The 25,904-nt window shown below is 46.0% G+C and overlaps 3 protein-coding genes across 5 annotated transcripts; all 3 read right to left on the bottom strand.

The window, feature by feature from the left end:
* Window positions 1–3,893: 3,893 nt before the first annotated feature.
* On the bottom strand, window positions 3,894–5,643 carry gadd45ga (growth arrest and DNA-damage-inducible, gamma a). 2 transcript variants are annotated; one of them, XM_076049480.1, is made up of 4 exons: window positions 5,460–5,643; window positions 5,240–5,341; window positions 4,841–5,100; window positions 3,894–4,723 (listed from the first exon to the last, which is right to left on the bottom strand). In XM_076049480.1, the coding sequence occupies exons 1-4, from the start codon at window positions 5,510–5,512 to the stop codon at window positions 4,572–4,574; spliced, it is 567 nt and encodes a 188-aa protein (XP_075905595.1). In that variant the 5' UTR covers window positions 5,513–5,643; the 3' UTR covers window positions 3,894–4,571. The 2 variants fall into 2 exon arrangements, with proteins under 2 accessions (XP_075905595.1, XP_075905596.1); XM_076049481.1 differs by having other exon boundaries at window positions 4,890–5,100; window positions 5,460–5,635.
* Window positions 5,644–8,412: 2,769 nt separating this feature from the next.
* Window positions 8,413–13,559, bottom strand: creb3l3l (cAMP responsive element binding protein 3-like 3 like). Its single transcript, XM_076049501.1, has 10 exons — window positions 13,414–13,559; window positions 12,081–12,221; window positions 11,384–11,777; window positions 11,196–11,305; window positions 11,014–11,106; window positions 10,829–10,935; window positions 10,517–10,585; window positions 10,348–10,432; window positions 10,154–10,247; window positions 8,413–9,981 (listed from the first exon to the last, which is right to left on the bottom strand). The coding sequence occupies exons 2-10, from the start codon at window positions 12,219–12,221 to the stop codon at window positions 9,584–9,586; spliced, it is 1,491 nt and encodes a 496-aa protein (XP_075905616.1). The 5' UTR covers window positions 13,414–13,559; the 3' UTR covers window positions 8,413–9,583.
* A 271-nt stretch (window positions 13,560–13,830) lies between these two features.
* nim1ka (NIM1 serine/threonine protein kinase a) lies at window positions 13,831–24,901 on the bottom strand. Of its 2 annotated transcripts, none has more exons than XM_076049499.1 (7): window positions 24,212–24,901; window positions 18,609–19,104; window positions 17,960–18,323; window positions 17,761–17,873; window positions 16,250–16,371; window positions 15,955–16,155; window positions 13,831–15,414 (listed from the first exon to the last, which is right to left on the bottom strand). In XM_076049499.1, the coding sequence occupies exons 3-7, from the start codon at window positions 18,280–18,282 to the stop codon at window positions 14,662–14,664; spliced, it is 1,512 nt and encodes a 503-aa protein (XP_075905614.1). In that variant the 5' UTR covers window positions 18,283–18,323; window positions 18,609–19,104; window positions 24,212–24,901; the 3' UTR covers window positions 13,831–14,661. The 2 variants fall into 2 exon arrangements, with proteins under 2 accessions (XP_075905614.1, XP_075905615.1); XM_076049500.1 differs by having other exon boundaries at window positions 16,009–16,155; window positions 24,212–24,900.
* Between the last annotated feature and the right edge of the window lie 1,003 nt (window positions 24,902–25,904).

The raw sequence follows: 25,904 nt of genomic DNA, 5'->3' as shown, positions 1-25,904 counted from the left end.
GGTTCACGCCGGGCCACGGCCATCACGGCCATCACAGCTCAACATTATATTTTGAGGCAGGGAGGTAAGAAAGGTTGCTTGTGCAAGCGATGGAGAGATTTGGAAATCAGGCTCCATGCAGTCAGTCTGTTCCGACGCTGCCGCTCGAAGCTCCCTGATGCAACCCCGGCGCAACTGATCTGACGGGCCGGTCGCAGAGCAAACAAATCATCAGAGGCGCATCCTTCGCAAATACAGGATTGAATTATAAACATTATCACTGCTGCACTATTATATTTAGACATTGTCTCATCGGGCCTTCAACCAAAGACCAGAGTAGTGTTTCACATTGACAGCAGTCGCAGTGCATGTCATGACCTCATCTGCAAACGACCTGCTAATGTGCGCGTGTGTGTGTGTGTCACTCTACTCCCCTCAGAGGGCGCAATGGATCTCCAACCTGCAGGTCAGGTGTGTGTGTGTGGCGTCCTGCCCTCGACTCACTCAAACAGCTGTTTCGTCCAACCTCAATTTAATGCTCTGCAAGCTCGACTTTAAGTTCCGCATCATGCGATATGGCCTCACCCGGAGCGCTGCAGTCATCCCCAGGTGTCGGCTTGTTTACGCACGATCTAACATTTTGCAGCTACCACAGCGACCTGACCTCAACCGCGTAGCTGTCAGGTGACACCAGCCCCGCAGTCGGACAGGGATCACCCCCGCGCTCGATGAGAAATCCCCCTCCTGTGGAGTTGATCTGATAACATCTGAGAGGTGCTGGGTCATCACCCCGAGGCATGAGCTCACCGCACGGCCAGCAGAAAGTGACACATTGGTTTCGATCAGAAAACACCCGGCGCTCCCCCGCCCTCCTTCCCCGCCTCCGCCGCTGCCTGCTCGCCCGAACGAGCCGGACGCTGAGCTCACGGGACCGATCGGGCCGCGCACGGCAGAGGGAGGGGGGTGGTGAGTGATACGCTGAACTGGGCGGGGCGGGGAGAGAGGAGATGTCCTGCTGCCAGCTCATGCGGTAATCTCATCCTGCTGTGGTTACAGTAAGTGAGATGGAGAGGGGGAACGGGCCGCAGTTCCCCATAAAAGTAATGGCTCTGGGAAAAGCTGAGTATAACTGCACTGGGCTGCTTCTGGAGCATTTAGCGTTTACAGTCAGAACCCAACCATGGAGATCATAGACCAAATATGGAAACAAGGACAGGGGCAGTTTGCCTGGGTCACAAGGGTCCAGCAACACCAATTTCAGATGCATTTAACAGGTTTTACAGCATGCAGTCAATATCTATTCATTGTCTGAGTCACATAGCTTCCCTGCCTTCTCATCTTGGCTTTCACAAAGTCTATAGTTCAGACTGTGTGCTTTTGTGTTGTACAACTGTTGCATTTTGCTATAGTATAAAGTCTTGTTTTGTTTTTTTGCTGTGGATGTTGTTGCACATGTTGCAATTCTATCAATTCACTGCATATCCCGTTTGAGTATGTGGCAAATAAAGTTCTTGGAATCTTGGAATCAGATGAGAAGCACTAACCATGGTGAACCATAGACAAACAAGCAGAAACAGCCACTGAACACAAGGACTTTTTATACAAGAGTGCAGTGGAACACAGGTGAGAGCAATCAAGAGCAGGACTGACAACGAGACACAGGTGAAAATCACGAGGCAACAAAAGAGATGGGATACCAGGAGCATGAAGTAAAGGTGACTTTCAAAATAAAACAGGAAACACTAAAACAGACCATGACAGATTTTGTGTTTCCAAATCTGTTCATGTGCTTTAGATTGAAAGACAATCAGATCAACATTTCAAAAGCAGTTTCAAACAAGTCAAGAGTGTTTAGCTTGTGGAGGTCAGAACTCCTCCCTGATCTCAGCTCATCGGCTGCAGGGGTTAATGTGATTTTCACAGATTGCCCACGTCTGCATGTTATTCGTTAAAAAACTGATGAGTAAATATAGATTTCCCATATTTTTCCAACATTTCCTGCGCACACATGATGACTAATCAGTTGAAAGGGCGAAGACGGATATTTTCTCTGGGCTCGTGCCCAGAGTGAGTGAGGAAAACTCATTACGGGCGCGTCACAAGGGGAGAAAAAGAGGCAGCCGTTGCTCGCTGTTTACCATCCCTCTGCGCCGCAGTCGATGTTTCTGACTCAGAGTACACGTCTGCCTGCTTTCGCCCTCCGCCTTTTCCAGTGCAACGCAGCTCCAGTCCTCTGGCTCAGACGTCGTGCAGACGACCTCAAGTGTCTGGAGCGTTGCTTCAGACTTTGGCAATCACCGGTAGACATTTGTTACGTCTCCGAATCGGCGGACTGTTTTTGTTCTCCCATGGCCCACATGCTGCGCTGGCCATAGGGAACGTATTACAGGAAAAGAGGGAGAAAAAACAGGCATGTTGTTGTTTTCTCCTATTGCGCAGGGCTTGCACGAGTGGGGAGTAGCTGGGTCGGGATGCGATGTAGGCGTGAGTGATGCAGAGCTGAGCACAAAGGAAAAACTGAGTGATCAACACAAAGAGAGACGATGTCCCCTCACAAGGCCTCGGCTAGTTTGTTTCTAACTTTTTTCCCCCCTATTACGGTGCACATTATGAAAGAGTCCTTTTAATGGGAAGGTTATTTTTGCATCCGTTATTTACTGGCATTTGTTTTTTCGTTGTTTATTCCCTTTGTCTCATGCTCTCCTCGCTGTGTTTACTCGTGAAGCACAGAAGCGCCGTAAACCCCACTGCTATTTCATGTGGCTTATTAACAAACCACCGTTGGATGACTTGTCCACACCGAATCCAAACAACAATAGCGTGCGTTTCATCTTTCTGCCCATGCGGCACCTGTGTGTTTGGACATGCAGACAGCCGGGGTTTAACCGCCAGTTGGCCGGAGACCAGGCCGCTGCTGAGAAAAGTGAGAATAGTTCCTCCGAAAACCCCTTCCAGCTTTGATGTGGGCCGCTCGTTTTACCGTCAGTGTCGCTTGTGCCACAGACCACAGAGCACTTCCACCACTCCCCTCACCTTAAACTCTCCGTCGCTGCAGAGCCGCTCATTGTTCCGCCCCCCGCCCGCACCTCTGCTGGCCAGTCAATGTCGAGGCCTGTGGCCGTGCAGGAATGCATGTGCGCACGTCAGCAATAAGTCTAATAGTACAACGTTTTTAGTGTTGTGCCACTTTAGACTTAAAATATATATATATATATTAAAATTGACCAAACAAAGAATGTTTGCTCTTGCAGAACTGTCAACACTTTTCCCCACAGCGCATCTCTGGTTCTAAATTTGATCTCAGCTCTCTGGTGGGGGGGGTGTGTGTGTGTGAGGGTGAAATTGGGTTACTTGAATACCAGACAGCCTTCCCTTTTCCACCCCAATGCACCGAACGGCAACGGAGCAGACTGTTCAGACACATCTCTGTCTCTAGCCTTCGCTGTCTGAACACATAAAACAAAAGAAAGCTATTTCCTGTCAGATTGCTGCCCCCGCCCCAAGCCCCTTGGCCTCGATTCTGCTGCTGGCACTCTGTGAGAGATGTCACATGAGGCGGCCGGCCTACCAGCAGTAGATGACGAGTGCCTGGAAAGAGCAACACGTCACGGGCAGTGTGATGTCGCAACCGCTCTACTCTCCCCTTCTCTCCGACAAGCGTCTCTCTCTCTCTCTCTCTCTCTCTCTCTCTCTCTCTCGCTCGCTCGCTCTCAGCCACGCAGCGCTCCGTCCTCTCCCCCACACACCCACCCTCCCACCCACGTGTTCCGTCTGACTTCCTCCCCTCTTACTCAGTGGCTGATGTCATGCAGCTCCTTCCTGATACCGACACACATGCTGAAATTTCCCCCTGCAGACGTTGCTGCGGTGCTAAAAGAGAACCCGGATGGGAAACACGATTTCTGACAAAGGCGTTTAGAGTTTGATATCAAATGTTTATTCACCATCATTTCAGATCAGTACAATTGAAGCAAAAATATTGCATCGGTGTGTCTGCATATTTCAAAGAAAAAAATCAAAATCAATAATAGTCCATCAACAAGAGTCACAGCTCAGGTCAGTATTTGCAAGCAACACTTCTGCTTATTCCCAGATCTTCCCGACAGCTGAGCTTGGCAACGACAAAGTCCAATGAGGCGTCTGCAGACGCTCTCTTCCAAATAAAGAACTTCCTTGCTCGCCCGTCCACTCTGGTGCAGCTCAGTCCAGCCTCAGCACTTTCAGAAGTCCGTTTTCTTGCACCGTTCTCCATCAGCGTGGCCCCTGCACAGCCGCTCCCAGCTGGTGAAGCACAGCGCCAAAGTCCTCCTCCTAGTGTCCATCAGGCTTTCTTTCTTCCTTCCTTCCCACTCGACCCAGTCCACTCTTCACTCCTCTGAACTGGAAGCCATCCCTCTGGGGGCAACAACCACAACGGGCACGCCGAACCCAGAGGGCGTCTGAAAGTTGCACCCTCTCTCCTGGGGGGTGGGCAGCAGCCCCTCCTGGCCTCTTAATCCAGAACACCGGGAGGGCAGAAAGGCTTCGACACCCCCTCCTTCCCACCACACCAGGTCGGCTGAAGCTCAGCTCCTTGACATTCTCTTTCACCGTCATCGCGCGAAAAACGTCGTGCGTTGGCGTGTCCCTTTCAGCGCTCCGGCAGGGTGATGGTGGGCACCCAGTCGTACGCGCTGCGGCTCTCCTCGCAGAACAGGCTCAGCTTGTCCAGAGCTGGGTCCTTCCACGGGTTTGCACTGGGGCTCTGCAGGAGGAGGAGGAGGAGGAGGAGGAGACGGATTTAGACTCAGAGCTCCACAGAGCAAGAAGGAAATAAATAAATAAATATCCCAGCCAGGAGGATGATGCATGCATGATTCACCGGCTGTGACTGAGTGGGTGCTCGGAGGAGGGAGGAGGGAGAGGCGTACCGTGACGAGGATGCAGTGTGCGTCTTTGGGCTCGCCGCTCTCGTCTGCACCCACGAGGTCGGCAAGGCGCGCGATGTCGTTGACGCGCACCACGTTGATGTCGTTGTCGAAGCAGAACGCCTGGATGAGCGTGAAGTGGATCTGCAGCGCGATGTCGCACTGGTACTCGTCGTCGGTGGCGAGCACGCAGAAAGCCACGCTGTCCGGATCGCTGCGGGTGGAGGAGAGAGGAGAGAGAGAGAGGACACGAGGTCAGCACATGTCCACGTCGAACTTCTGCAACTCGCGAGGAATTAAGAATAAAGGCTAAAACTGGCAACAAAGGGGGGAAGAAAAAAAAAAATACTCACACATTCATGACTTTGGCGGATTCGTAAACTCCGACCGTCAGGTAGTCCTGCTTCTTGGCGGCGAGCAGCAGCTCCCCCAGCGCTGCGCCTGCACTTTGCACCCTTGACAAGGACAAGAGAAGAAAAAAGAAAAAAAAACAGTCGATCAAAACACTGAGCTTCCGAGAAACACGCCGATTCCAGGAGCCGTGACGGCATCGTGGCGGTGTTGGATATTTACCTGTCTGCGTTTTCCATGGCGCTGTCCTGTCCGCGGATCTCCTCCAGAGTCATAGTTATAATCCAAACGCCAACGCGCAGAAGAAAAAGTCGCGGTGAAGTGAACCGAGCGGCTGATCAGCGGGTCCGGCTGGCGGTGCTGTGTGAGTGTGTTAAATCTCCGTGCTCTGCTTGCGATATTCTGAGACTCTCGGCTCAGCGGCGCAATTTATAGCCGCCCGCCGATGTTTCTCGGCAAGGGGCGGGCCTTCCCGTGCCGGCTGCTGCCATTGGCTAAGAGCGGCCCTGGGTGAGTAAAGCAAAGAAGTCCCCGCCGCCGGGGGGGGGGAAACGACTCGGAGCATGTTGACAACCCCACGTGGGGACAAGATTACAGGCTCTCTCTCTCTCTCTCTCTCTCTCTCTCTCTCTTTTCCTTTTTTGTCGAGAAAGCCCCTTGCACCTTCCACACAACCTTGTCAACACCCAGCATCAACAAAGAAGGTCCAAATTCCCGATTACGGTGGATTTTTTTCAAAGTCTGTGCAAACACCGCGGCTGACACAACAAAGCATGACACAAGAGCGGCATAAACAGCGAAAAACACCTGCTTCTAACACAGGCGCACTGCGTTGGCACTAATGTGACCTATATCGATGGAGGCATAAAAGCACCCTGAAGTTGGCTTAAGCCACATGTCCGCGGCTGCAGCTGCTGCTGCTGAAAGTGGTGCACCTTGTTTTTTTATGCTTTATCCCCGAATGCCACGGGGTCATTATGGCAGGTGGTCGAGCATAGATAGATAGATAGATAGATAGATAGATAGATAGATAGATAGATAGATAGATAGATAGATTGATTGATTGGTTGATTGGTTGACTGGTTGATTGGTTGACTGGTTGATTCCAAGACACATTCTAGAACAAGCAGCATCCATCGTGGACTTTCCCAGCGCTGGGGAATCACTGTGCCATGCTATTAATAGTCTGTCTAAACTTTCCCCGAAGTCCAGCCCGTCTTGGCCTTAATAAACAAGTTGCGCTTCACCAACCAACACGTTATCTAACGGGCCGCTGTGTTTACGGCGGTCACACAAACTGCAACTGGCCGTCCCGGACCGGACCTGACCTGACTGGGCTCCTGAAAGGAGGTCCAGGGCGAGGAGGAGGATCCCTAATGCTGTTTTCTGGCGCGGGTGACAAAAACAGCTTGCGGTCCGACTGTCACACACGTCACTTTGTTGTTCACCCGTTCCAAACAGCGTCTAATTGCTGAGCTGACATGACGCGTGTCGTTTCTTTGCGGCTTGTGGAGTGGCTGCTGGGTGCTGCGTGAGGGTGAGGGATGAAGGAGGCACTTTTTGTGCGCAGCCACAATGGGCACACACACACACACACACACACACACACACACACACACACACACACACACACACTCCCCTAAGAGGACGCCATGGATCTCCAACGTGCAGGTCAGGTGTGTGTGTGTGTGTGTGTGTGTGTGTGTGTGTGTGTGTGTGTGTGTGTGTATGCGTGCAGCCTATTCCTAATTGCCCCCACTGTATCTTTGAGGCAGATGCCCGACAGCTGCGCGTTAACCCCCCCCCGCCGCCATGGGCACGTGCCAGATAATCTTATCAGTAGGTCCACGCGCGGTGTTTACATTCAACACCATTGTCTTTCTGGGACAGATGTGCGTGTTTACGCACCGGATGCCTGCCTGCTCCTCTGTGAGCTCCATGCCTATGAAATAATTGGATCTGGTGGGCTAAATGCTAAATCCAACATGCACGTTAATCAGACACGGGTAGTATGAAATCCGAGTTGTTTATTTGTGAAATGCGCCTTGTTGTTGAGTGATGAGTCACTTACAGAAACACACTGACATTTGACTGAACACAAACACGCGCGCCCACATGATGGATGGCCGCATGATCTTTAAACCAAACCTGCACAAACGCCACCTGAGAAATTCCCCCTTTTCTCTCACAGCAAAGGGTTGGATAGCTGAGCATGCGGCGCCCTCTGCCGGCCGTTCGTCTCATCCAGTATCTCGTTCTGGACGTATTATGTTCTGACATGTCGGGCGAGCTGATGACTCATGACTCCAAACGCGTAATAGTGACTCACCAGACTGTCACTGTCTGTTGTTGTTGCCCGACAGTTGAGATTATGTGTAATATTGTTTGTCGGGGAAGGAGAAAGGTTGTGAAGTACTATGTGAAGTGAAATTATTATTATTATTATTAGTAGTAGTAGTAGTAGTAGTAGAAGTAGTAGTAGAAGTAGTAGTAGTAGTAGTATTGTTGTGCTCCTCAGTAACTAGACGTTGTTGTTGGGTCATCAGCTGGCTTTATTATTGCTTCCAACAATCTCTAATGCAGGCCTTTTCTCCATCAACCCCTCAGCCAGAACCGGAGACTAGACGTGTCTAAATAATTCTCAAGAACTCCCACAAACCCGTGCGAACACCCTCTCAAAGGGTCCTTAACACAGACTCCAATAAACAGTGAAACACAAGCTGCAACACATTTCAAGAACGTTACATGATCATTAAATAAATAAATGTGACCCAAATAGTAAGAATTGAAACGAGATTAGACAGATTGATGGTAGACACATTCATTCATTCATCTTCTATACCCGCTTATTCCTATTCAGGGTCACGGGGGTCTGCTGGAGCCAGTTCATCGCAGGGCCACATAGAAACAGGCAACCATTCACACTCACATGCACACCTACAGACAATTTAGAATGTTATGGTAGATACATTTCATAACAATTTGAAAGCCTTTTATCCAAAGAAAATGTGCATTTTCAACACTTCTGAAAGTTGTCCTTTGACTAGAGGGTGGTCAGGGGAAATCCCTAAACAGTTGTAAGGAATGAGTAATTACCCCCCTGAAACCTGCAGCAGTCAGGAGAAGCAGGGATGACATCAAGTTGTGTCAGCAGACAAAATAAGATATGAATCTATACGATTTATAAAAAGTTTATTATAGAAGTTCAGACACGTTTTATACATAAAGAGTTTCAATGTACAATCATCTCAGTCTTTTTACAATCCCTTCTTGGACTCTATGTCAAATGTCAGTGCATTTGTTCAACATTTGAAATCTCATCTACTGTTGTACCATTACAAAAGACAACTTAAACACCATTTATATCCCATATATTAAGAACAGTAACATAATAATACACAAAAACGGATAAAAATGCCTCACTGACAAAACAGGTCATTACATTTTTAAGCAGATTTTCCTGCACCACATTTTACTGACCCAACGTATCAAACCCCTTTATTCCACGCACGCAGGTGCCCAGTTATTTCCTACATAGATATCAACACAGAAATAGTCCCATATAGTTTACGAGAGATACTGAGAGAGGATGGGGGAGGGGTCGACTGTGTTTGATTGACAATGATTACATGAGCCTTGTTACTGGCGTTGCAGAATTTCCTCCTTGCTTCACTGTAAAAAATAAAAACATCTTTTCTAAAAAAAAAAATAAAAAAAAAAAAGCATGGAAACCCTTGTTACAAGGGAATTAGCTAAATTTACACGTCTTCTAACGGCCAAATGTCCTGCAATGGCTTATAAGCATTACGATGGTCAACCACGAAGATCAAGCTTGATGAGAATTAAGCAGCCACTACTCTACTACGCAATGGATGGCTCAGGCTATTTTGCTGCGGACTACTTCATCAGCAATAATTCACTACAGGGGAAAATCACTGACGACCTGCTTGTGTCAGGTAGCTGCTGGAGGCCAGTGCTGGAGGTCTTTTCTACTACAGTCAAAACCAGATTTTGTTAATTAGCACCACTTTGTACAATACGGTGTGAGCCCTGTGTGCGGAGTGCGTCATAATCAGTGTAATCTCCACCAACGCAAGCTGGCGCTGCTAAAAATGGCAATCTCTCTCCAGTTATTCCTGCCTGGAATTAGGTCATCAAACAAAGTGCAAATGAAGTAACAGTAGCATATTGGAGGGGTCGGGGGGGGGCACATACTGTATACTCAAAAAATTGGATCATTACTGCCATATTCCGCTTCTCCTGCATTTAAAAATACGCTTCCCTCTGCTATCTTAGGCATCAGGAAAATGGCTCCCTCTGCTGGTTAAAACGATCAACAGCATCAACTACATCTCATCGAAGCGGTGCTGCGGTAATATGACTGATGGAGGGTTTCGGTCTATCCAGTTCTCCTTGGATCCGGTCATGTCATATGTCACGGGAGGGGCCACCTTTGCATCAATGGATCCTTCTTGCGAAGCCCCGTTCGGACCTGGTACCACTTCTTTGGCCTGGCCGGCACCGGGGAAGTCAGACGAAGAGTTGCTGTTGACTCCTGATTCTGAATCGGACTGCTCCACTCTTTGGTAGTCGGGGGTGTGATTCTTCTGGCCGCCGGCAAAGATGGCTTTCACATTCTCCACCTCAGCGTGTGGGACCAAGAGAATCTCCTCTTCCACCGACTCCACATAAGACACCGGTTCAGCCAGCTCTTGTGGCACTGAGCGCAACGTCCTGGAAAAGACTGCAAGAGATAACAACGGGCCAAATTGGTTAGAGGAACAGCTGAAACCAATCCAGACGAGTACAAAAAGTCAAACTAGGTTATCACTAGAAAATCTACACCCTCACATTCACTGAAAGTACTTTACAACCACACCCAACAAGGAAGGACTTTCTATTTGAGGGCAACTTACCGGAGGGGGGAGTGTAGACTCCCTTCTGCTCCGTGTTTCTGGCAAACGGATTGACTGATGGGAAGATGATGAGACAGAACGAGAGCAGGAACACCTAGTGGACAAAGCCCAGAAGACAGCCGTGAAACCATACTGCAACGACGTGCACGGAAACAAAAAGGTTGAGCAACATGGGCAGAGAAGGGTAAATATACCATGACGCAGGTGCTGGCGGTGCTGGTCTTCATGGTTGATAGCTTCACCACGGCCTGCAGCTTCTTGAGTTGATCTATCAACGACCTGTTTGAACCAGAGGCCACATGCGGTGTAACGGATGACAAATGACTAGTGAATGTACCGACATGTGAAAAACTTTCTTCTTACATGTTCTGTTTCTGAAGCAACTGGACTTTCTTCTGGAGTTCCAGATTGTGCGCCGTGCAGATGGCAACCCTGTTGATGAAAATGATAGCGGGGACTTAGGACTTTAGACTTTGACTTGTAGTTGTGTCAAAATGTTGTAAATCCAAATAAATTCATCCTTAAAGCAACATATTTTTGTTTAGCAGAACAAACCAAATCTAATTTGAGTTTTTGATGCATTCTTGTTTCTATCCATGACTTGACATGACATGAATTTGTCCTGATGTATTGGTAAGAGATTCTCTTCACAACAGTGTGGGCATCTTCTCTCACCTGTTCTCCAGTCCATCAACATAAACCTTCTTTTTCTTGCGACTCTCTTGAGCAGACTTCTTGTTGCGGATTTTCCTCCTGACCCTCTTCAGCGTCCGCTCCTCCGCCTGGTCATGAATTAGGAGACTTTAAGCCAGGCGTTGGTGTCACAGACGACAATGTTTCACAGCCAAATGATAACTTACCTTCGTGAGAGGCATGTGTGTAGGAATAGTTGCCCCTTCTTTGGACAAAAGGCGCTTCTCCTCCTCAGACAGCACAATTTCTTTGAACTGGAACTGGAGTGAAGAAAGAGAACAGTGTCAAAGCAAGTGTAGGAAATCCATCTACACTAATATGACTTCAGGATTAACACAACAAAACGCACCTGGTCTGTTTGACTGGATTCACTGATACTTTGTGCTGAGTCCTCAATAGACAAAGTGCAAGGCAGCTCAGTGGTAAAATCCTCCTCCATTGCTTCACTCACATAGTCATCTAAAAGAAGAAACACAACATTCACACACTATCCGCATGTTAAAACTTGTGAGTGCATGAAAATTGCACAACACATACCTAAATCAATGAAGACATCAGTGTCTGGCTTCTCCGCCCTCACACTCTGCAGGTCGTCCATGTCGAGGTCCCTGCTCTGCAGCAGAGAGTAGCAGTGATCTGTCTGGACAACCAAGGCCTCCTGGCTCTCTGTCTGCACCTCCTCAAGAAGCAGGGCAGGGTCAGAGTGCACCGAGCTCGCCGGGGAGGAACTGGGACTCGGCACATTGTCAGTGTCACTTCTATCTGGGCTCAGGAAACCCAGAGGTTTGCCGTTTCCGACCCCAGTGCTGCTGTCGTCAGAAATGCCGCTGTCGCTGCCGGCAGGAGAGCGTGATGGACAGACGGCACCGTCGTTGTCATCTCCCTCTAAGAGGCTGGACAGGAAGTCTTCAGTGTCTACGCCTGTTAATATCTGGATGGAAAAAAGGGGCAGTCGTGTTGGTTAGTTCCTAGTGGCTCTGAGGTGTTGATATGGTTTACTATGATACATTACAAATAAAAGTACAAATACAGTCAGTTATGTAACTATGTTTACAAAGACAAGACCACAGGTGTCATCACCCAGTTTAGAAAAAAAATAACCTTGTCGATTTGATCAATCTAAAGTTAGACACAGACAATATGCTGACTACAAATTAAAATAAATGTCAGAAAGCACCTTTTCATGTTAAAATACTATTAACAAACATATTAATTTTTCAAATAAAAGCCTTACATCCTGCTCAGACAGCCACGACTCAATCAGATCATTCTCAACAGGAAACAGGGAGCCATCACAACCCTGGTCTTCTCCACTGAACAGCAGCCCCAACAGATCTGGCCCATCCATGTCTGGTAGGTCCTCCCTGAATGACATCTGCACCAACACAGTGGCACTCAGTGTTTGCAAAAACTTGACCCATTTTTACTGAATTCAATAATATATCAGCTTCACACTAGTGCACGCACTGTGTGGGATATTTAAGTTTAGGAAGCTGATGATTAAACTGCCTGCCTAAGAGAAAAAATGATATGTATATACATATTATTATTATTATCATATATTTTTGAAAGTGTTTTATTGTCATTCCACACAGTGAACATGTGTTTTTATACTGCTCATGCACATTTATACCACAACTTGTATGTGAGGTTTTAACACAAGTTTTATTAAGTAATCAAAGACCACTAACTCATTGGTATTTATTATTATTGCGTCATATGCTGCATTCTTTTTTTATCTGACTATATTCATTTATTTGTTGTTGTTTTTATTTGACAATTATCAATTACTTGCACTTATCTTAAATTGTTTTGTTTTGTTTTGGGTTTTTTTTGCCGTTGTTTCGTCTGAGTGATGGCTTATGGTTTATACTTCGGTATTGAAGTATAATTGAAGTTTGTCACAGTGTCAACAGACAGTGACAATAAAATGTGTGTCTGCTTATTATTCCGGCTGGTTGCAATCATAACGCACAAATTCAAACGTAGAAACTAGCACAGTTACAGTATGTGCCACGCACTTGCTACCGGGGCTGCTTTAACATTGCATCATCTTCACGATTCGTCATGACATCATCTAATACGGAGCCCCGCCCACATCCGCCTTTTGTCACAAGATCGGAATTACAGATCAGGTGTCAAAACAAATATCCTTCTATACATACATATTTAAATGGCGGAAGTAATGTTTTCTGCAATAGATGATCATATTGTGGTACAAATAAATAGATGCATGAATAACTAAACAAGCGGGCCGGATTCATGTATTCTCTATTGTCTTACTAAATAGGATGATTGTGCCGCAGCACAATTTGTCAAAAATCTACTGACCTGCCAACATTGCAATGGTCAAAGCAATGAATATGGCTCGAGAATTTTTAACATACGGGTCTGATGGAGCACTGTGTGCAACAAAACGAAACAAATGCCTTTGGGGCATTTTGTCGAGACAGTTTTAGCATTAAATATTGCTATCGCGTTATAATCAAAGAGGGCGTTTCCCCACTGTGTCCACCAAACGAATAATCGTAACACGCAAGTGCAACTGTATTTGTATTTGTACTTACCGTTCGATGAAAACACACAAAACACCATTCAAGTGTAAGCGTCCGGCGTCGTCTTTGGTCTGTATACTCAGCGTTTCTTCGCTCGCTACAGTCACAGCGCTTCCTTCAGAAACCACCTTCCAACGAGGCAAAAAATGCGTCATCACGTACGGACGGAAGTCGTTTCTCGACGCGCTTTTCACCGTGCTTCTGGGAAATGTAGTATACTGTATACGCCCCACGGACCGCATCCTCCTTGAAGAATTTCATACACCGTTTGTAGCGGAGGGCATGCCCGCAAAACGTTACAAATGTGGTAAGTAGGATGCGGGAAGAAATTCTAAGACTAAGTGAATCTGTAATAACAAATTTAACGACATTTTTTTTTCTTTTGAAAATCAGGGTGATGGTAGAAAACCGATGGCAAGGATGTGAGAGTTGATTTATTGAATCTTTATTTAAACCAGTGCACAAGCATTCTCAAGGCATGAGATAACTGAACACAAAATAATTAAAATGTTCCATATTTCCACCTTCAGCACAGAAAGTTATATAGCCACGTGTAAAACTGAAAGTTAGGCACCTTGTAACATATACCACCATATCGACTAAGCATTACTTAGTAGCTATGTTGGTCCCTGCTCAGAATTCAAAAATAGCTGTTGGCTTTTAAAGCCAAGAAATAATTTGAGGGAGGTCGTTCAGCTTACCCAGTCTTAAAGACATCTACATCTCATAGAGATACATGACAAATAGGTAAAAGAAGGTAAAGTATGATCTCTCTCCATAGTACCACCACAATCAGACAGAGTTAATAAAATGAAAGAAAGCAAAGGCATCCTAGAACAGTGCAAAAAAACAAAAACAAAAAACAAGCGCACACATTGGATCTATGCACTTTTCTGTAATTTATGCTACATAGAAATCAGCATTCCTCATATTCCAGCATAACAGAGCAACGGAGGAAACTGGCCCAGTCTAATGTCCTCAATAAATTACTAAATCAACATTTCCTAAACAAACTCATAAAACCGAATGCTCCCTATTAAGATTAGAAACATTACTTTTACAAAATGCAGATTTATTTCCCAAATTAAATTAAATAAAAAAAAAGATATGTTCTGTATATGAGATAAAAGATGCAAAGTCACCAAAATATTAAATGAAATTGCTAAAACGAGAACTTTTTTTTTATTTCAAAGGGAATCCATGCATTCTCATTCCATACATATATTTACCATGTTGTCCAGAGCGGCGCACAGCATTTTGTCACAGAATCACGCAGAGCTTAGATGTGTGCCTCAAACTACGGTACACTTTTAACCGCTCTTTTTTGCCTGTGGACCCGGCTATTTTTGCGACCGCGGGCGCGCTCTCCACGGCGCGCCTCTTGTGCGCGCGGTGCAGCAGGATCCTGTACACCCCTGTGATGGAGCTCCGGCAGTCTTTACCCTGGTTGTTGAGGATGTGTTCCGAGGTGATCCCTAAGGTCTCCAGCGAAGACTTGACCGCCACGTCTTCCTCGAGAAGTTCGGAAGGCTCGCTCTCGGCCAGGTAGCACGGGTCAAGTTTGAAGGGCTCCAAGGCGCGCGGGAAGTCCACGGGGAGCAGCCACTCGCAGCCCATCATCTGCTCCACGGTGCAGCGCTCGGACGGCGTGGGCTGGAGGATTCCCCGGACCAGCCGCTGGCACGCCTCTGGCACCCACGGCGGCAGCACGTAGGCCCCCTCCAGGATGCAGCGCTTCAGTTTGGCGACGGTGTCGGCCCTGAACGGCATGGTGCCCGTCACCATGAAGAACAGCATCACCCCCAGGGCCCAGATGTCCACGAAGATGCCCACGTAATGCTCGTCCCGGAAGAGCTCAGGCGCGGCGTAAGGCGGGGAGCCGCAGAACGTGTTGAGCGTCTCGCTGCGGCGGCTCAGCGTGCTGAAGCCAAAGTCGCCCACCTTGACGCAGGAGCTGCTGGTGTAGAAGACGTTCTCGGCCTTCAGATCGCGGTGGATGATGTTGTTTTCATGCTGCAGTGGCACAAAGATGACGGCGTTATTGAAGAATCTACTTCTGTGTTTAAATATGATTCCATACATCTAAAATGAAAAGTACCTTCATGGGGAATAAAAAAATTAAAAAAGATATATGTTTTGTTTTTTTTTCAATTCAATACTAATACTATAATAATAATTTCCTTTTCTTTAGTTTTCATCACGGACTCCAGTGAAGCAGCCCCACAAAATGATATAAGAAAGACACACACTAAATAGCTCTCGAGAAAACAATCTGTTTGCAGCCTCCTCCTTTACAAAAACTGGGTTTTATCTTCCTCTTAAAACAGGTAAAACTGATAAAACAGTTTCAGAAGAGGATAAACACAGGGCTGCCATCTGTGACATCGCAAAGGAAGGAAAACATTAACCTTTCCCATTTTAGGGGCGTTTATTGACCGCATGGAAAACAGGGCTGGATTCAATATAACCTCAAAATGACAAACAAGATTTTGTAAATAACAACATCATTCTTGCTCAATGCCAACAGTTCGCCGTAAATTCTGAGCCGCTGACAAATTCTCTCTTTTGTTTGTCGGAATGCTTTGGCTGAGCGGTGCAGGCACTGACCATGTGTTTGACAGCAGAGAGGATCTGAGCAAAGACAATCTTGCTCTCAGCGTCCGAGAGCTTTCCCTCAGTTGTGATCTTGCTGTAGAGCTCTCCTCCCCCTGCGTACTCCATCACCAGGTGCAACCTCGACAGCGTCTCCACCACCTGCGCAGCAAAACACAGTCAGTGCACTTGTTGCCGCTGAGAAAAGATCTCAAGATTACACCGCAGTCTATATTGAAAAAAAAGTGAATCAAACCTCATAGAGGCGTATGATGTTGGGATGGTGCAGTTTCTCCATGCTGGATATCTCTCTGGAGAGCAGCCTCTGCGTCTTCTGATCCAACTTGGTTTTGTCTAGAATCTTTATGGCTACTTTGTCTGGAGGAACAAATGAAGTTCAAGCAGGAGTGAGGTCTTAGTTTAGAATATCATTGAAAAGCACACGGCCAAAGCAGCGCTATCACCAACAGACACGATAGCAGTGGAAAAAAATCAAATAAAATGATTGCCCTACATTGCAAACCACTCTACCTGATACAGCAAACACACAAATGTGTTCACATTAAGACACATTAGACCTACAATGTTCAGGTCAGTGTGCACATAAATAACATTGTTATCAACGACTTCATTCCACAGTGTAGATCAGAATATCCAATGCGCAGGTTGAATTCAAACACCTGATATCGCTACCGCACGCAGCTAAATGATTAATATCGCTGGGTATGACAGACCCCAGGTAACTGAATACATAAAATGATCTGAGGTTGCGACACAATGCAGACATATCTGATTTTGCTTCACTATGCATTATTAAGGCTGCCATTGGGATCCCTTTCAGCATATCCCTCTGCAGGGGCACCCGAATGCATCACGGCCCATATTGTTTTTGCTGGGCAAAATAATTTGGCCTCCTTTCGCGATTCTATGTGCGCAGCCCCACAGTCGATCACACGAGCACAAAGCCACACACTATGTCCTCTTCCGCCTCCTCTTCCTCTGCGCAGGCTTTGATGAGGCGTGCGGCATTTTTAGCCGTCGCCAGGGAAACCAGAGATCTCTAATCAATCCGTCTGTTCAAGGGCAGACAGCAGCCGTTTGGCTGAATCAGCCACCAGTCAATGGCCATAGAAGGACAAACCTGCAAGTATTCTAGCTGACTAATTGTATTAATCCAGAGAAAAAAAAAACATTTCTGCAGTGCCTTTGCAGTGGATCATATGAGTTAATGAACTAGCCTTCAGCTGTGGGATAGGTACACATTTAAAGATATGTTAAATATTGTTAATTTATGTATTACATATATCAATAATATCATGGGTTAGGCAACACATCTGGTCAAAATCTCTACAGTTTTTAGAATAGAAACAACCCTTCCGAGTGTCTACCAAGAGTCTAATTTGTTTAAAGATCAACATGTGCGCAAGTCATAAATAATTTCTTGTTTTCGAAAAATCATGTAAAAACTTGCAGTGTTCGCCGACAATTATTTGGGGTGTTTGTTGGATAAAATGATCTTCCAAGACAAGCATGCCTCTTAGAAGACAACCCCCCCACCCCCCCCAAAAAAAGTGTATCCATCATAACCCTACAGGAAACACTGACTTGTGCAATTATTTAGCTTCCTTCATCGTGCATACTGTGTTCAATCCCTCTGCTACAGAAATGAGGGGCCAAATTTCTTTGCCGATAGGGACAGCTTTTTCTTGGAGCACGAATTCTGCTCATGTGCTGTTTAATAGGTGCAGGTGTTGTGTTTTCCTTTACCTTTGGTCAGGGCATGGATCCCCATTTTGACATGGGAGAAATTCCCGCAGCCAATCTCTCCGCGAATTTTGTAGAACCCAATCCTCCTGCCGACGGTCAGCTCTCGGACGACCCTGTGATCGCATCACATCGTACTACTTTCTCACCTTTTTAATAGCAGTGCCAATAATACGACATGAAGGGGTGGGGGAAGCCATACCTTTCATCCTGGCACATATCCAGGTTCAGCCTTTCCAGCGGAGTCAGGCGGCGGATGCAGGCGCCCTCGTCATCAGTGTTGATGTCGGAGCTGTCCTGGCGGCTCCAGCGCGAGTGTCTGTGGACGCCAGTCACCACAGCCGAGTCTCCGTTGGAGCCTCTGACAGACTCCGCAGTGGACTCCCCGCTCTCGGCTCCAGAAACTGAGATGCTCCCGGTGGCGGCGGGCGGCCCAGCCCCCTTGGAGGCTGCTGCACCTGCCCCTGCTGCAGCACCGGCCCCCACACCTTCAGGGCTGCTGTCAGAGGGGCAGACAGCAGTCATTCTGCAAGGGAAGCCCAGGGAAGCCTGGGCTTAACTCATAACTGATGGGAAAAAAAAAAAGATTTTTATGTTGTAAATCTGTTATTTGTTGGTTTCAATGCAGCTAAATTTGAAATGTTTCTTTAAAAATTTTAATTTTAAAAAACACTTGACTGTACTGCATGAACTCATTTGCAAGTGAATTAACATTAAAATATATACAGTTATTATAAGACTTCCCTATAATAAATAAAAATGCATAAAATGAATACAAATATGTTACATACTATCTATTTTTCTCATAAAGTCTTTTGTTTAACAAATTTTAAAATGAGACAAAAACTTACCTTCAAATACATTTCATCTGGAAATTCTTTGTACCGTCCTTGCCTGGTAATTACAAAACCGCCAACATTCCTTGTGACGTAATGTATTTCTGTGTTTCAATTTGACCGGGAAAAACTTCCAGCCCGCAAAGCAAAGCCAAGCACATGCTGCATCCAAAACCGCATCCACCGGCAGTGGCTGCGAACAAAAAAGGGCACGTTGTCATTCAGCGGCTTGCCACTGTTGCTTTCTTGCACATCTCTGGAGTTTCCACTTGCTGAAGCCTTAATTTCTTCGCTTCGAGCCACCAAAGCAAAAAGTGAGCAGCAAACGGATCGGGTCGCCTGCGAGTTGTCATGCACACAGAGGTCTGTGGAGCCTCGCTGGCTTCTTTGGAGGAGTCTAGAGGGTATAAATAGGCCACAGGTTGAGTAGGAGGGGGGCGGAGGGGTACTGAGAGCAGGTTGAACAGATGATATTGTCAGGATCCAGACATGAGACGGTCAGAGAGGTAACCTGGAATCAAGCAGGTGAGAGATCCAAGAATAAACGTCCATTTCTAATTTTAGAGCGACATCACGCTCACTTCACTGATTTAAATGTTGTCAAAAATTCTCTAATTCACACTGGACTCGTAATTTTTGATGACCTTTTTCAGTGCAGATTGAAACTCGCATGGTTCAGGTCATAAAAGCTTACAATTTTTTTTTTTTTTTTTTTTTTTTTTTACTGAACATGACCTTGCGTGCATGGATGCGTAAGTGCATTTGTAATTGGGTGATAATTGGATGGCGTTGCTTTTACAGCAAAACTCTGCTTATGCCTCATGGGAAATAAAGGTGAAATGAGGTGGCAACATCTTGCAACTAGCTGCAAAACCTGCAATAACGTGTCTCTAGCCTGTCTAAACTGCCCAGAAATGAACAAAGTCCATCCTCTACTCGTTTGGCCCGCTCCACCTTTCAGAAAGCATGTCTGAAAATGCTCAGTTGTGGGAAATTGTTCCTTTGTGAAATCACAAAGAGGAATGGCACGGCTGCCAGGTTAGCAACAACACCCAGACCAGGAGTTCCACCCCCTGAAACCAAACACGCAGAAGCTAGAAGGAAGTGTCGGTTATATCAGGAGGCTAAAACACAGAATTCTCTGAGCATCCGGGATGAAAAGTAAATGTGAGAAAATGTCAATAAACGGATAAAGGTGGTGTGATTTAAAAAAAAAAACACACACACAACACACTTAACTCTGTCTAGAATGAATGAGCTTTGCAGTTATGACTGAAACTACACCGTAGACCACAAAGAAAGGCTGCAGAAACTAAAAAAAACTGACTCAGTGATACAAACGTGTAAACTTGCAGCTCTCAGAATAACACGGCAACTCTCAAAGATGTTCCCTCATCCATCCTCGCGATGAGATGAATGAGTCTATTTTAAACTCGCGCCGGGGTATCAAAGCAGTTCTTTATTGCGGCGCTGACGGTCTCCCCGGCCTTCAAACACCTTTTCTGCTGTCGCGCCATGAATACATAAGCATTGATCTCCGGCAAAGGGAAAAAAAGGACTTGCCAAGATGAGATGAGGCTCCGCTTCACAGCACAAAGCGTCACGGCCTTAAACCAGCCTTTCATCGGGGTAAACACAAAGTAAAGGGGGCTGTCGCGCATGGCATGAACATGTCAATATAAAACTGGAGCAGGAGCGTAAGGAGAAAAACAACGGGCACAAAAAACTGAACATCTTAGCAGCAAATGTGCATTCATTTAAAAGTATTACACAATAAGGGAAATGGAACAAGTCTTCCAAGGCCCTGCAATGCAAAATACTATTTGAAGCGTCAACAATCACCTCAATATTGCTGTCAATATACAGGATGCGATAAGTTGTGTTTATTTTTAGAAGTTCTGCGACTGTGCACACACATAAATGAGGGAAAGCCCGATTGCTTTGCACTTTGCTTCACTTGAGAATCAGACCTACTTGGTTGCCTGGTGATGGACGCTGACCGAGTGTTTTTGTTTGTCCTGTCTTGCCGAGGATTAGGCATTGACGCGTGATGAACGTCCAAAAAAAAACCACAAAAAAAACACACGCAGTCTCGTGTTGAAGTTAGCACAGTGCGAAACTGAGCGAAAGGAACAATCATTCCTGCAGCTACAGCAGCACCAACATCACGAAGACACAATGGAAGCAGTTCTGCAGCCCCTTCTTCTTCTTCTTCTTCTTCTCTCTGACTTCTTCATGGCTGCGAGACAAACACCATTCCATTTGCAAGTGGCTGATTGTGATAAAGCTCTCAGGTAGAGCTCTGCATTAATGTGATTGCAATTAAATAATCGCAAGAGTGCTTTCATCAATCAAACTAGGTAGTGCTTTTGTACACGTGCCAAGCTCTGTTTGCTCATTTACTTAATCGTTTCACGTCCATTCTCAAACTACGCTAACCCATTCTGATGTTGAAAACGGTGGAAATGACAGACAATGTGCAGGCACGCGCTGCTTTGCGGCTGCACACTCCCTCACAGGGCGACATCCTGTGTTGGTGGAGTTGGATTTGAAGGATTGGTGGTGCAGCTCAGTCCTTTTGTGTTGTCCTTGGGCAAGACACTTGGTCCACATTGCCTGGTGGTGGTGGTCCAAGGAGCAGTTCTTTTCAGCCCCACTTCCGTCAGTCTGTTCAGGGCAAGTGCTTTGGTTGCCTTGAAATCCGTGTTAATCTTAAACCACGTTCAGACTGACAGCCAAAATCCAATTTTTAGCCCATCCAGATTGAAACCGGATGGCTTTTTTGTAGCCAGAACAGTCACAAGTCACATGAAATCGGATTGAAGCCACCTTCGGGGAGTAGTTTTAAATCGTCTCAGTGTGAACGGCTCCAAACACACCGATCGGTTTGGACTGTCCGTGACATCAGCTGACAGCCTGTCAGATTGGTATATAATGTGGCCCAGTCTGAACAGAGCCAGATCCCATTTGGACACTTGCTAAAAACAGTTTGGACAGTCAGCCGGATCTGAGAAGGTATCTGATTTAAATCAGATTCGCCTGCAGTCTGAACACAGCCGAAGTCATGATTATTTTTACAAGTTGCAAGTATTGTCCGCAATAACCAGACATTTACCAGATTTACCAGATTGCAAAGCCACCAACAGCAGCTTTAATCAAGGCAATTAGTAGATACAAGAGGAAGACAAGAGTTTCCTCTGGAGGGGGACTCAGCTCACACCCTCCACCTCGCAGAGGCTGAACTCAGAGCCAGAGTCTCCAGTGAGGGTTCCTTTCTGTGAAGGTTGTCTGCACGGCTACGTCTAATGGGAGGCTCCCAGGTCAACCCTGGTTGCAGTGGAGAGTTATCAGTCAGCTGGCTTGGGAAGGCCCGAAGAAGCACCGCAGGGACCAATGAAAGTGTTGCTGCTGCAGAATCCGAGTGCATCAACAAGGCTGCCGCCGGGATAACTGTCACTGCTGAGTCAATGACGCAGGATGGATGGAGTGTTATCAAATCCCTTGAACATTTGCTACTGTTGCGTTCCAAAAATCGACCTCCAATGACCCACACACAGCCAAAACAGTACAATGCGTGTTGAAAAACAATGGGTCGGCGAACACTGTCAGCTTTGACAAACACAAATCCTAATTTCACAATTGAAATTGATCATTTCCAAACTGACAAACAAACAGACGCTCAAACAAACAATGAAAGATTTATCTTGAACACTCCACTGTTGATTGCAGCAGCTAATACAGTCTGTCCCCCCTAAAGTAGCTGCGGATCCTCCCCCTTTAAAAAAAAAAAAAAAAGGCACAGACTCTCATACATTTCCCTCTCATTTCACCAGCACTTGTGTCCCATATCCTCTCATTCCCACCACCGTTGTGCACAGCTCCCTCTGTGCACAAAGCTCCCCAGTGTGTTAATTGAGACACATGGCTGACAGGAATAAAGAGCTCAGCAGTGAAAGCAGGGCAACAATGAAGGCTGCAGGCTTTGGGAACAGAGAGCAAGGCCTCAGTGGAATCTATAGGGCAAATATTTCTCATTTCCAAAAAAAAAAGCAGGCTGACCTCTAAATCCCATTCGCCGGATAAACAGAGTGTCCGTGCCAAAGCTGCAGAGGCCTCTACGGATGCACTAAAACAAAGTAGGTGGAAACAGTTCAGAAAAACTGAGCTGAAACAAATGGAAATCTGCTGATTTCATGAAGATGGTATAAGCAAGCAGCGCAGTAAGACTTGCTGTCAGCAGAAACAGTTGTGGAAAACTCCTCATCCTTTCATCACATGATCTGCTGTTCTATAATTCCTGGCTCATCTCCTGATGCATAGTTAAACCCAACTTTTACTCTTTGCTTCATGGCATCATTCCAGTCTGCTACTCATCTATAGCATGAGATAGGTACCAAAGAGTAACCATGTGCTTCGACTGGTCAACTGGACAGTAAAAGAATAAATAAATAAATCCTAACAAAATAATTCAGGAACTAAATTCAGTTGAGCAGATGTAAACAAAGTCTGCAAAGTGATTTACAATTTGGATAAAGCAATTTGCAACACCGCCCTGGTGTATTATGGGATATTGTCAAGATTATGAGAAATAAATGTTTACATCTGGCTGCTGAGAGAATAGGAAAAACATAATGAATAACTCATTTATTTCAAAAAATGTTCTTGACGATGTTCCGATGAATTCTCGGTTCCTTTATTGTTGAAGTGTTGTAGTGTCTGGGTAAGTCTTTGCAGAATTTCATTAAGATTACATTGATGACGCTAGCTGCAAGAAAATCCTAATTAAAAGAGTCGGACAGTTCTGGCACATGGAACTACCCATCAGTGTGGCAGCAGGTGCACGGTTCCGCGAGTGCTCAGCAAATGAGCTTAGTAAGATCCTTTTTTCTAACAAGTCAAATGGGCCAAAGCAGCTCCATGTGCAAGCTTGTATTCCGTGCCACCAAGAAAACTCAAACTTAAATTCAGACGAAGAAAAATCGATCTTTACACAAACTAAAAGCCAAAAACAATTTCTGATGCAAGGACATATGTTACAAAATGATTGACTGTGTACATGTAACTATGGAAATAAGAAAGGCCCTCGGGTGCTTTAAAGAAAAGAGTTGATTATTATTTAATGATATTAAAGTTCTGTATAACTCAATTTAGTTATCTCTTTGTGAGAGGAAAACTAAACCATACATTGGTTTGTCTAGTTTATTTTTTTCTAAAGGACTTTAAGACAGAAAAAAGTTCCAGAAATGGGCCACTGGATTGACAAATACCGCTAAAATCAAAATGTGATGATTCAAAGTTTCTTACTGAAGTAAATCCCAAATGAATTGTGGCTTTGCCAACTGGGGAAAAAAAACTGTGACGCATGACACAAAATGTAGCCCATTAATGTCATACACAAATGAAAGTGGTTTAAAGTGGAAATGCTGGCATCGCCTTGTAATTTCCTTCCTTCGCTCGACCTGGCGTCAAGTCAAACGCAATAAGAAGACCACAACATTAGCGGGGGGAAATATACATGGTCAAGTGAATTGGCGATGTACACTCTGTGTCCCAGCCATTCTAATAAACCTACATTCTCGCCTAAAACCGTGAGTCTGCATCATAGTGTAGGTACCGACCTTGCAGTGCATTGGAGGGATTTGTCTGTCTGTGGCTGCTCGGTAACAGTCAACAGTTCACATCTCAGCAGCAGGCCACTCCTCTGAGACGCAGCGTTCCTCGAAACACATCCAACCAGCACGAAAACACGGGAAAAGTTACGCCCGTGACTCCTGGCGGGATAAATTCCTTCCGCTTGAGCCCCGGCGACAGGTTGCGGAGCCTTGGCTATAAAACCTCTTGTGTTCGCTGCTGCCCCGTTGACATTGAGCGAAGCGGCTCTGTCGGCTTCGCTCTGTTGTGAGGTAGATCTGACTGACTGGCACGAGAATCGACCAATCACCGGCTGCCTCTGCGGCTACCCCTGCCCCCAGTATCCAATCAGAAGCGAGGCTCACCTCCTCGCGCGCGCTCTCAGCTCGGCTCCGGGTTGTGGAAGCTGTGCCGGTGTTTGAGCCTGCCGGGGTCCCGCCGCCGGGTAACCCGAAACACGGCTCGTCACGGCCGGCGGCCAGTGTGTCAGCACCGTCTGGGGTCAGGCTGGGTTCGGGGAACTCAACATGAGTCCACTCTACGCTCTCAGTTTCACCATGTCACGCCGTTAGGCACGCCGCTAAAACCCCATCAGAACCTCTGGCACTTTCTCGGGGTTTGACGGGGTCGGTCAAAAGATATATTTTAGACAATCTCAGCCTGGGCCCCAATTTAGAGTAATGGCGTCCTAATAAATGGCGTTTCAGTATTTCCACAACAACTGCATAGCAACATGGAACCTCATTCAGCTCTTGAATGACTGGGCCGGGGGGGGGGCTCTCATTGCTTTTGGGGATAGAATGCATAGTTGTATCCATTTTCTTTGGTTCTCACAAGAAAATGGATTAACACAAGAGAGACTAATGATTAATTGAGTGACACTGAGGTAATTGAGGGGTAAGTACTGTAACTAGCTAAAAGAAATTAGTCCGCATTTTATTGCAATAACCACTGCTGTGGAAATTGTCTGCTTTTGAGGTCTTCCATGTTCTGTTCACCTGCTTCATGAAAAACAGCTCAGTAAACAAAGTAAATATGAACAAAGTTATACAACCGAGTATAAAGTACACAGCGATGGTGAATGTCGTTGTTCAACGTCAGTTCGAAGACAAAACTTCTAGAGCTTTCGGGGGGGGGGGGGGACAGGAACAGTCTTTAAATTGTTTTCAATTGGATCAGTCAACTAGGGATAAAACAGTGATTCGTTTAAATTCTACTTCGCCATGCCCAATAAACAATAATACATTGGCGCCCAAACCCCTTCACAATGTGTGGCGTTAGTTATCTTTTGAGGCCACTTGGGGGCAGTCAAAGGATGCTTTATGGTTTTAAATCATGAAAGCAGATAAACACTAATAGTTTAATAAACACATACTTACCTACCGACTTGATATTATAGGAAACATCTAATAATTTATGTTTTTAAACCATTTACCAGCATGTTTTATTGTCATTTCGTGCAATAAATATTCAGTAAGCAAAAGTTTAAAAAAAAAAAAAAAACCATATATAAAAGTGTATCACACCAGACCAAAACACAACATATAATAATTATCTTGAACCCCAAATTGTATTCCCTGTGTCAGTTGTTTCTACAACATCATGACAATTTGAAAATAACCTTGGGGAGGGGGGGAGGGGATTGGGGGGATTTGAGCACAGATTAAATTAATTGACCCA

Source organism: Nelusetta ayraudi, unplaced genomic scaffold (genome assembly GCF_046127955.1).
Source record: "Nelusetta ayraudi isolate G7.1 ecotype Tasmania unplaced genomic scaffold, CSIRO-AGI_Nayr_v1 ptg000116l, whole genome shotgun sequence".
NCBI lineage: Eukaryota > Metazoa > Chordata > Actinopteri > Tetraodontiformes > Monacanthidae > Nelusetta > Nelusetta ayraudi.
Note: the sequence above shows the minus strand (reverse complement) of the source record. Positions and strands in the feature narration are given on the sequence as shown.

Excerpts from the sequence above, each read along its gene's own strand:
- gadd45ga (XM_076049480.1), bottom strand. The coding sequence starts at position 5,512 with ATGACTCTGGAGGAGATCCGCGGACAGGACAGCGCCATGGAAAACGCA. Across the intron at positions 5,342-5,459 it reads GCCATGGAAAACGCAGACAG|GGTGCAAAGTGCAGGCGCAG; the intron begins GTAAATATCCAA and ends GTCCTTGTCAAG. Across the intron at positions 5,101-5,239 it reads TCCGCCAAAGTCATGAATGT|CGATCCGGACAGCGTGGCTT; the intron begins GTGAGTATTTTT and ends CTCCACCCGCAG.
- creb3l3l (XM_076049501.1), bottom strand. The coding sequence starts at position 12,221 with ATGTCATTCAGGGAGGACCTACCAGACATGGATGGGCCAGATCTGTTG. Across the intron at positions 11,306-11,383 it reads TGATGTCTTCATTGATTTAG|ATGACTATGTGAGTGAAGCA; the intron begins GTATGTGTTGTG and ends TTCTTCTTTTAG. Across the intron at positions 9,982-10,153 it reads AGTCTACACTCCCCCCTCCG|TCTTTTCCAGGACGTTGCGC; the intron begins GTAAGTTGCCCT and ends TATCTCTTGCAG.
- nim1ka (XM_076049499.1), bottom strand. The coding sequence starts at position 18,282 with ATGACTGCTGTCTGCCCCTCTGACAGCAGCCCTGAAGGTGTGGGGGCC. Across the intron at positions 16,156-16,249 it reads ACATCATACGCCTCTATGAG|GTGGTGGAGACGCTGTCGAG; the intron begins GTTTGATTCACT and ends TTTGCTGCGCAG. Across the intron at positions 15,415-15,954 it reads ACAAACAAAAGAGAGAATTT|CATGAAAACAACATCATCCA; the intron begins GTCAGCGGCTCA and ends GTGCCACTGCAG.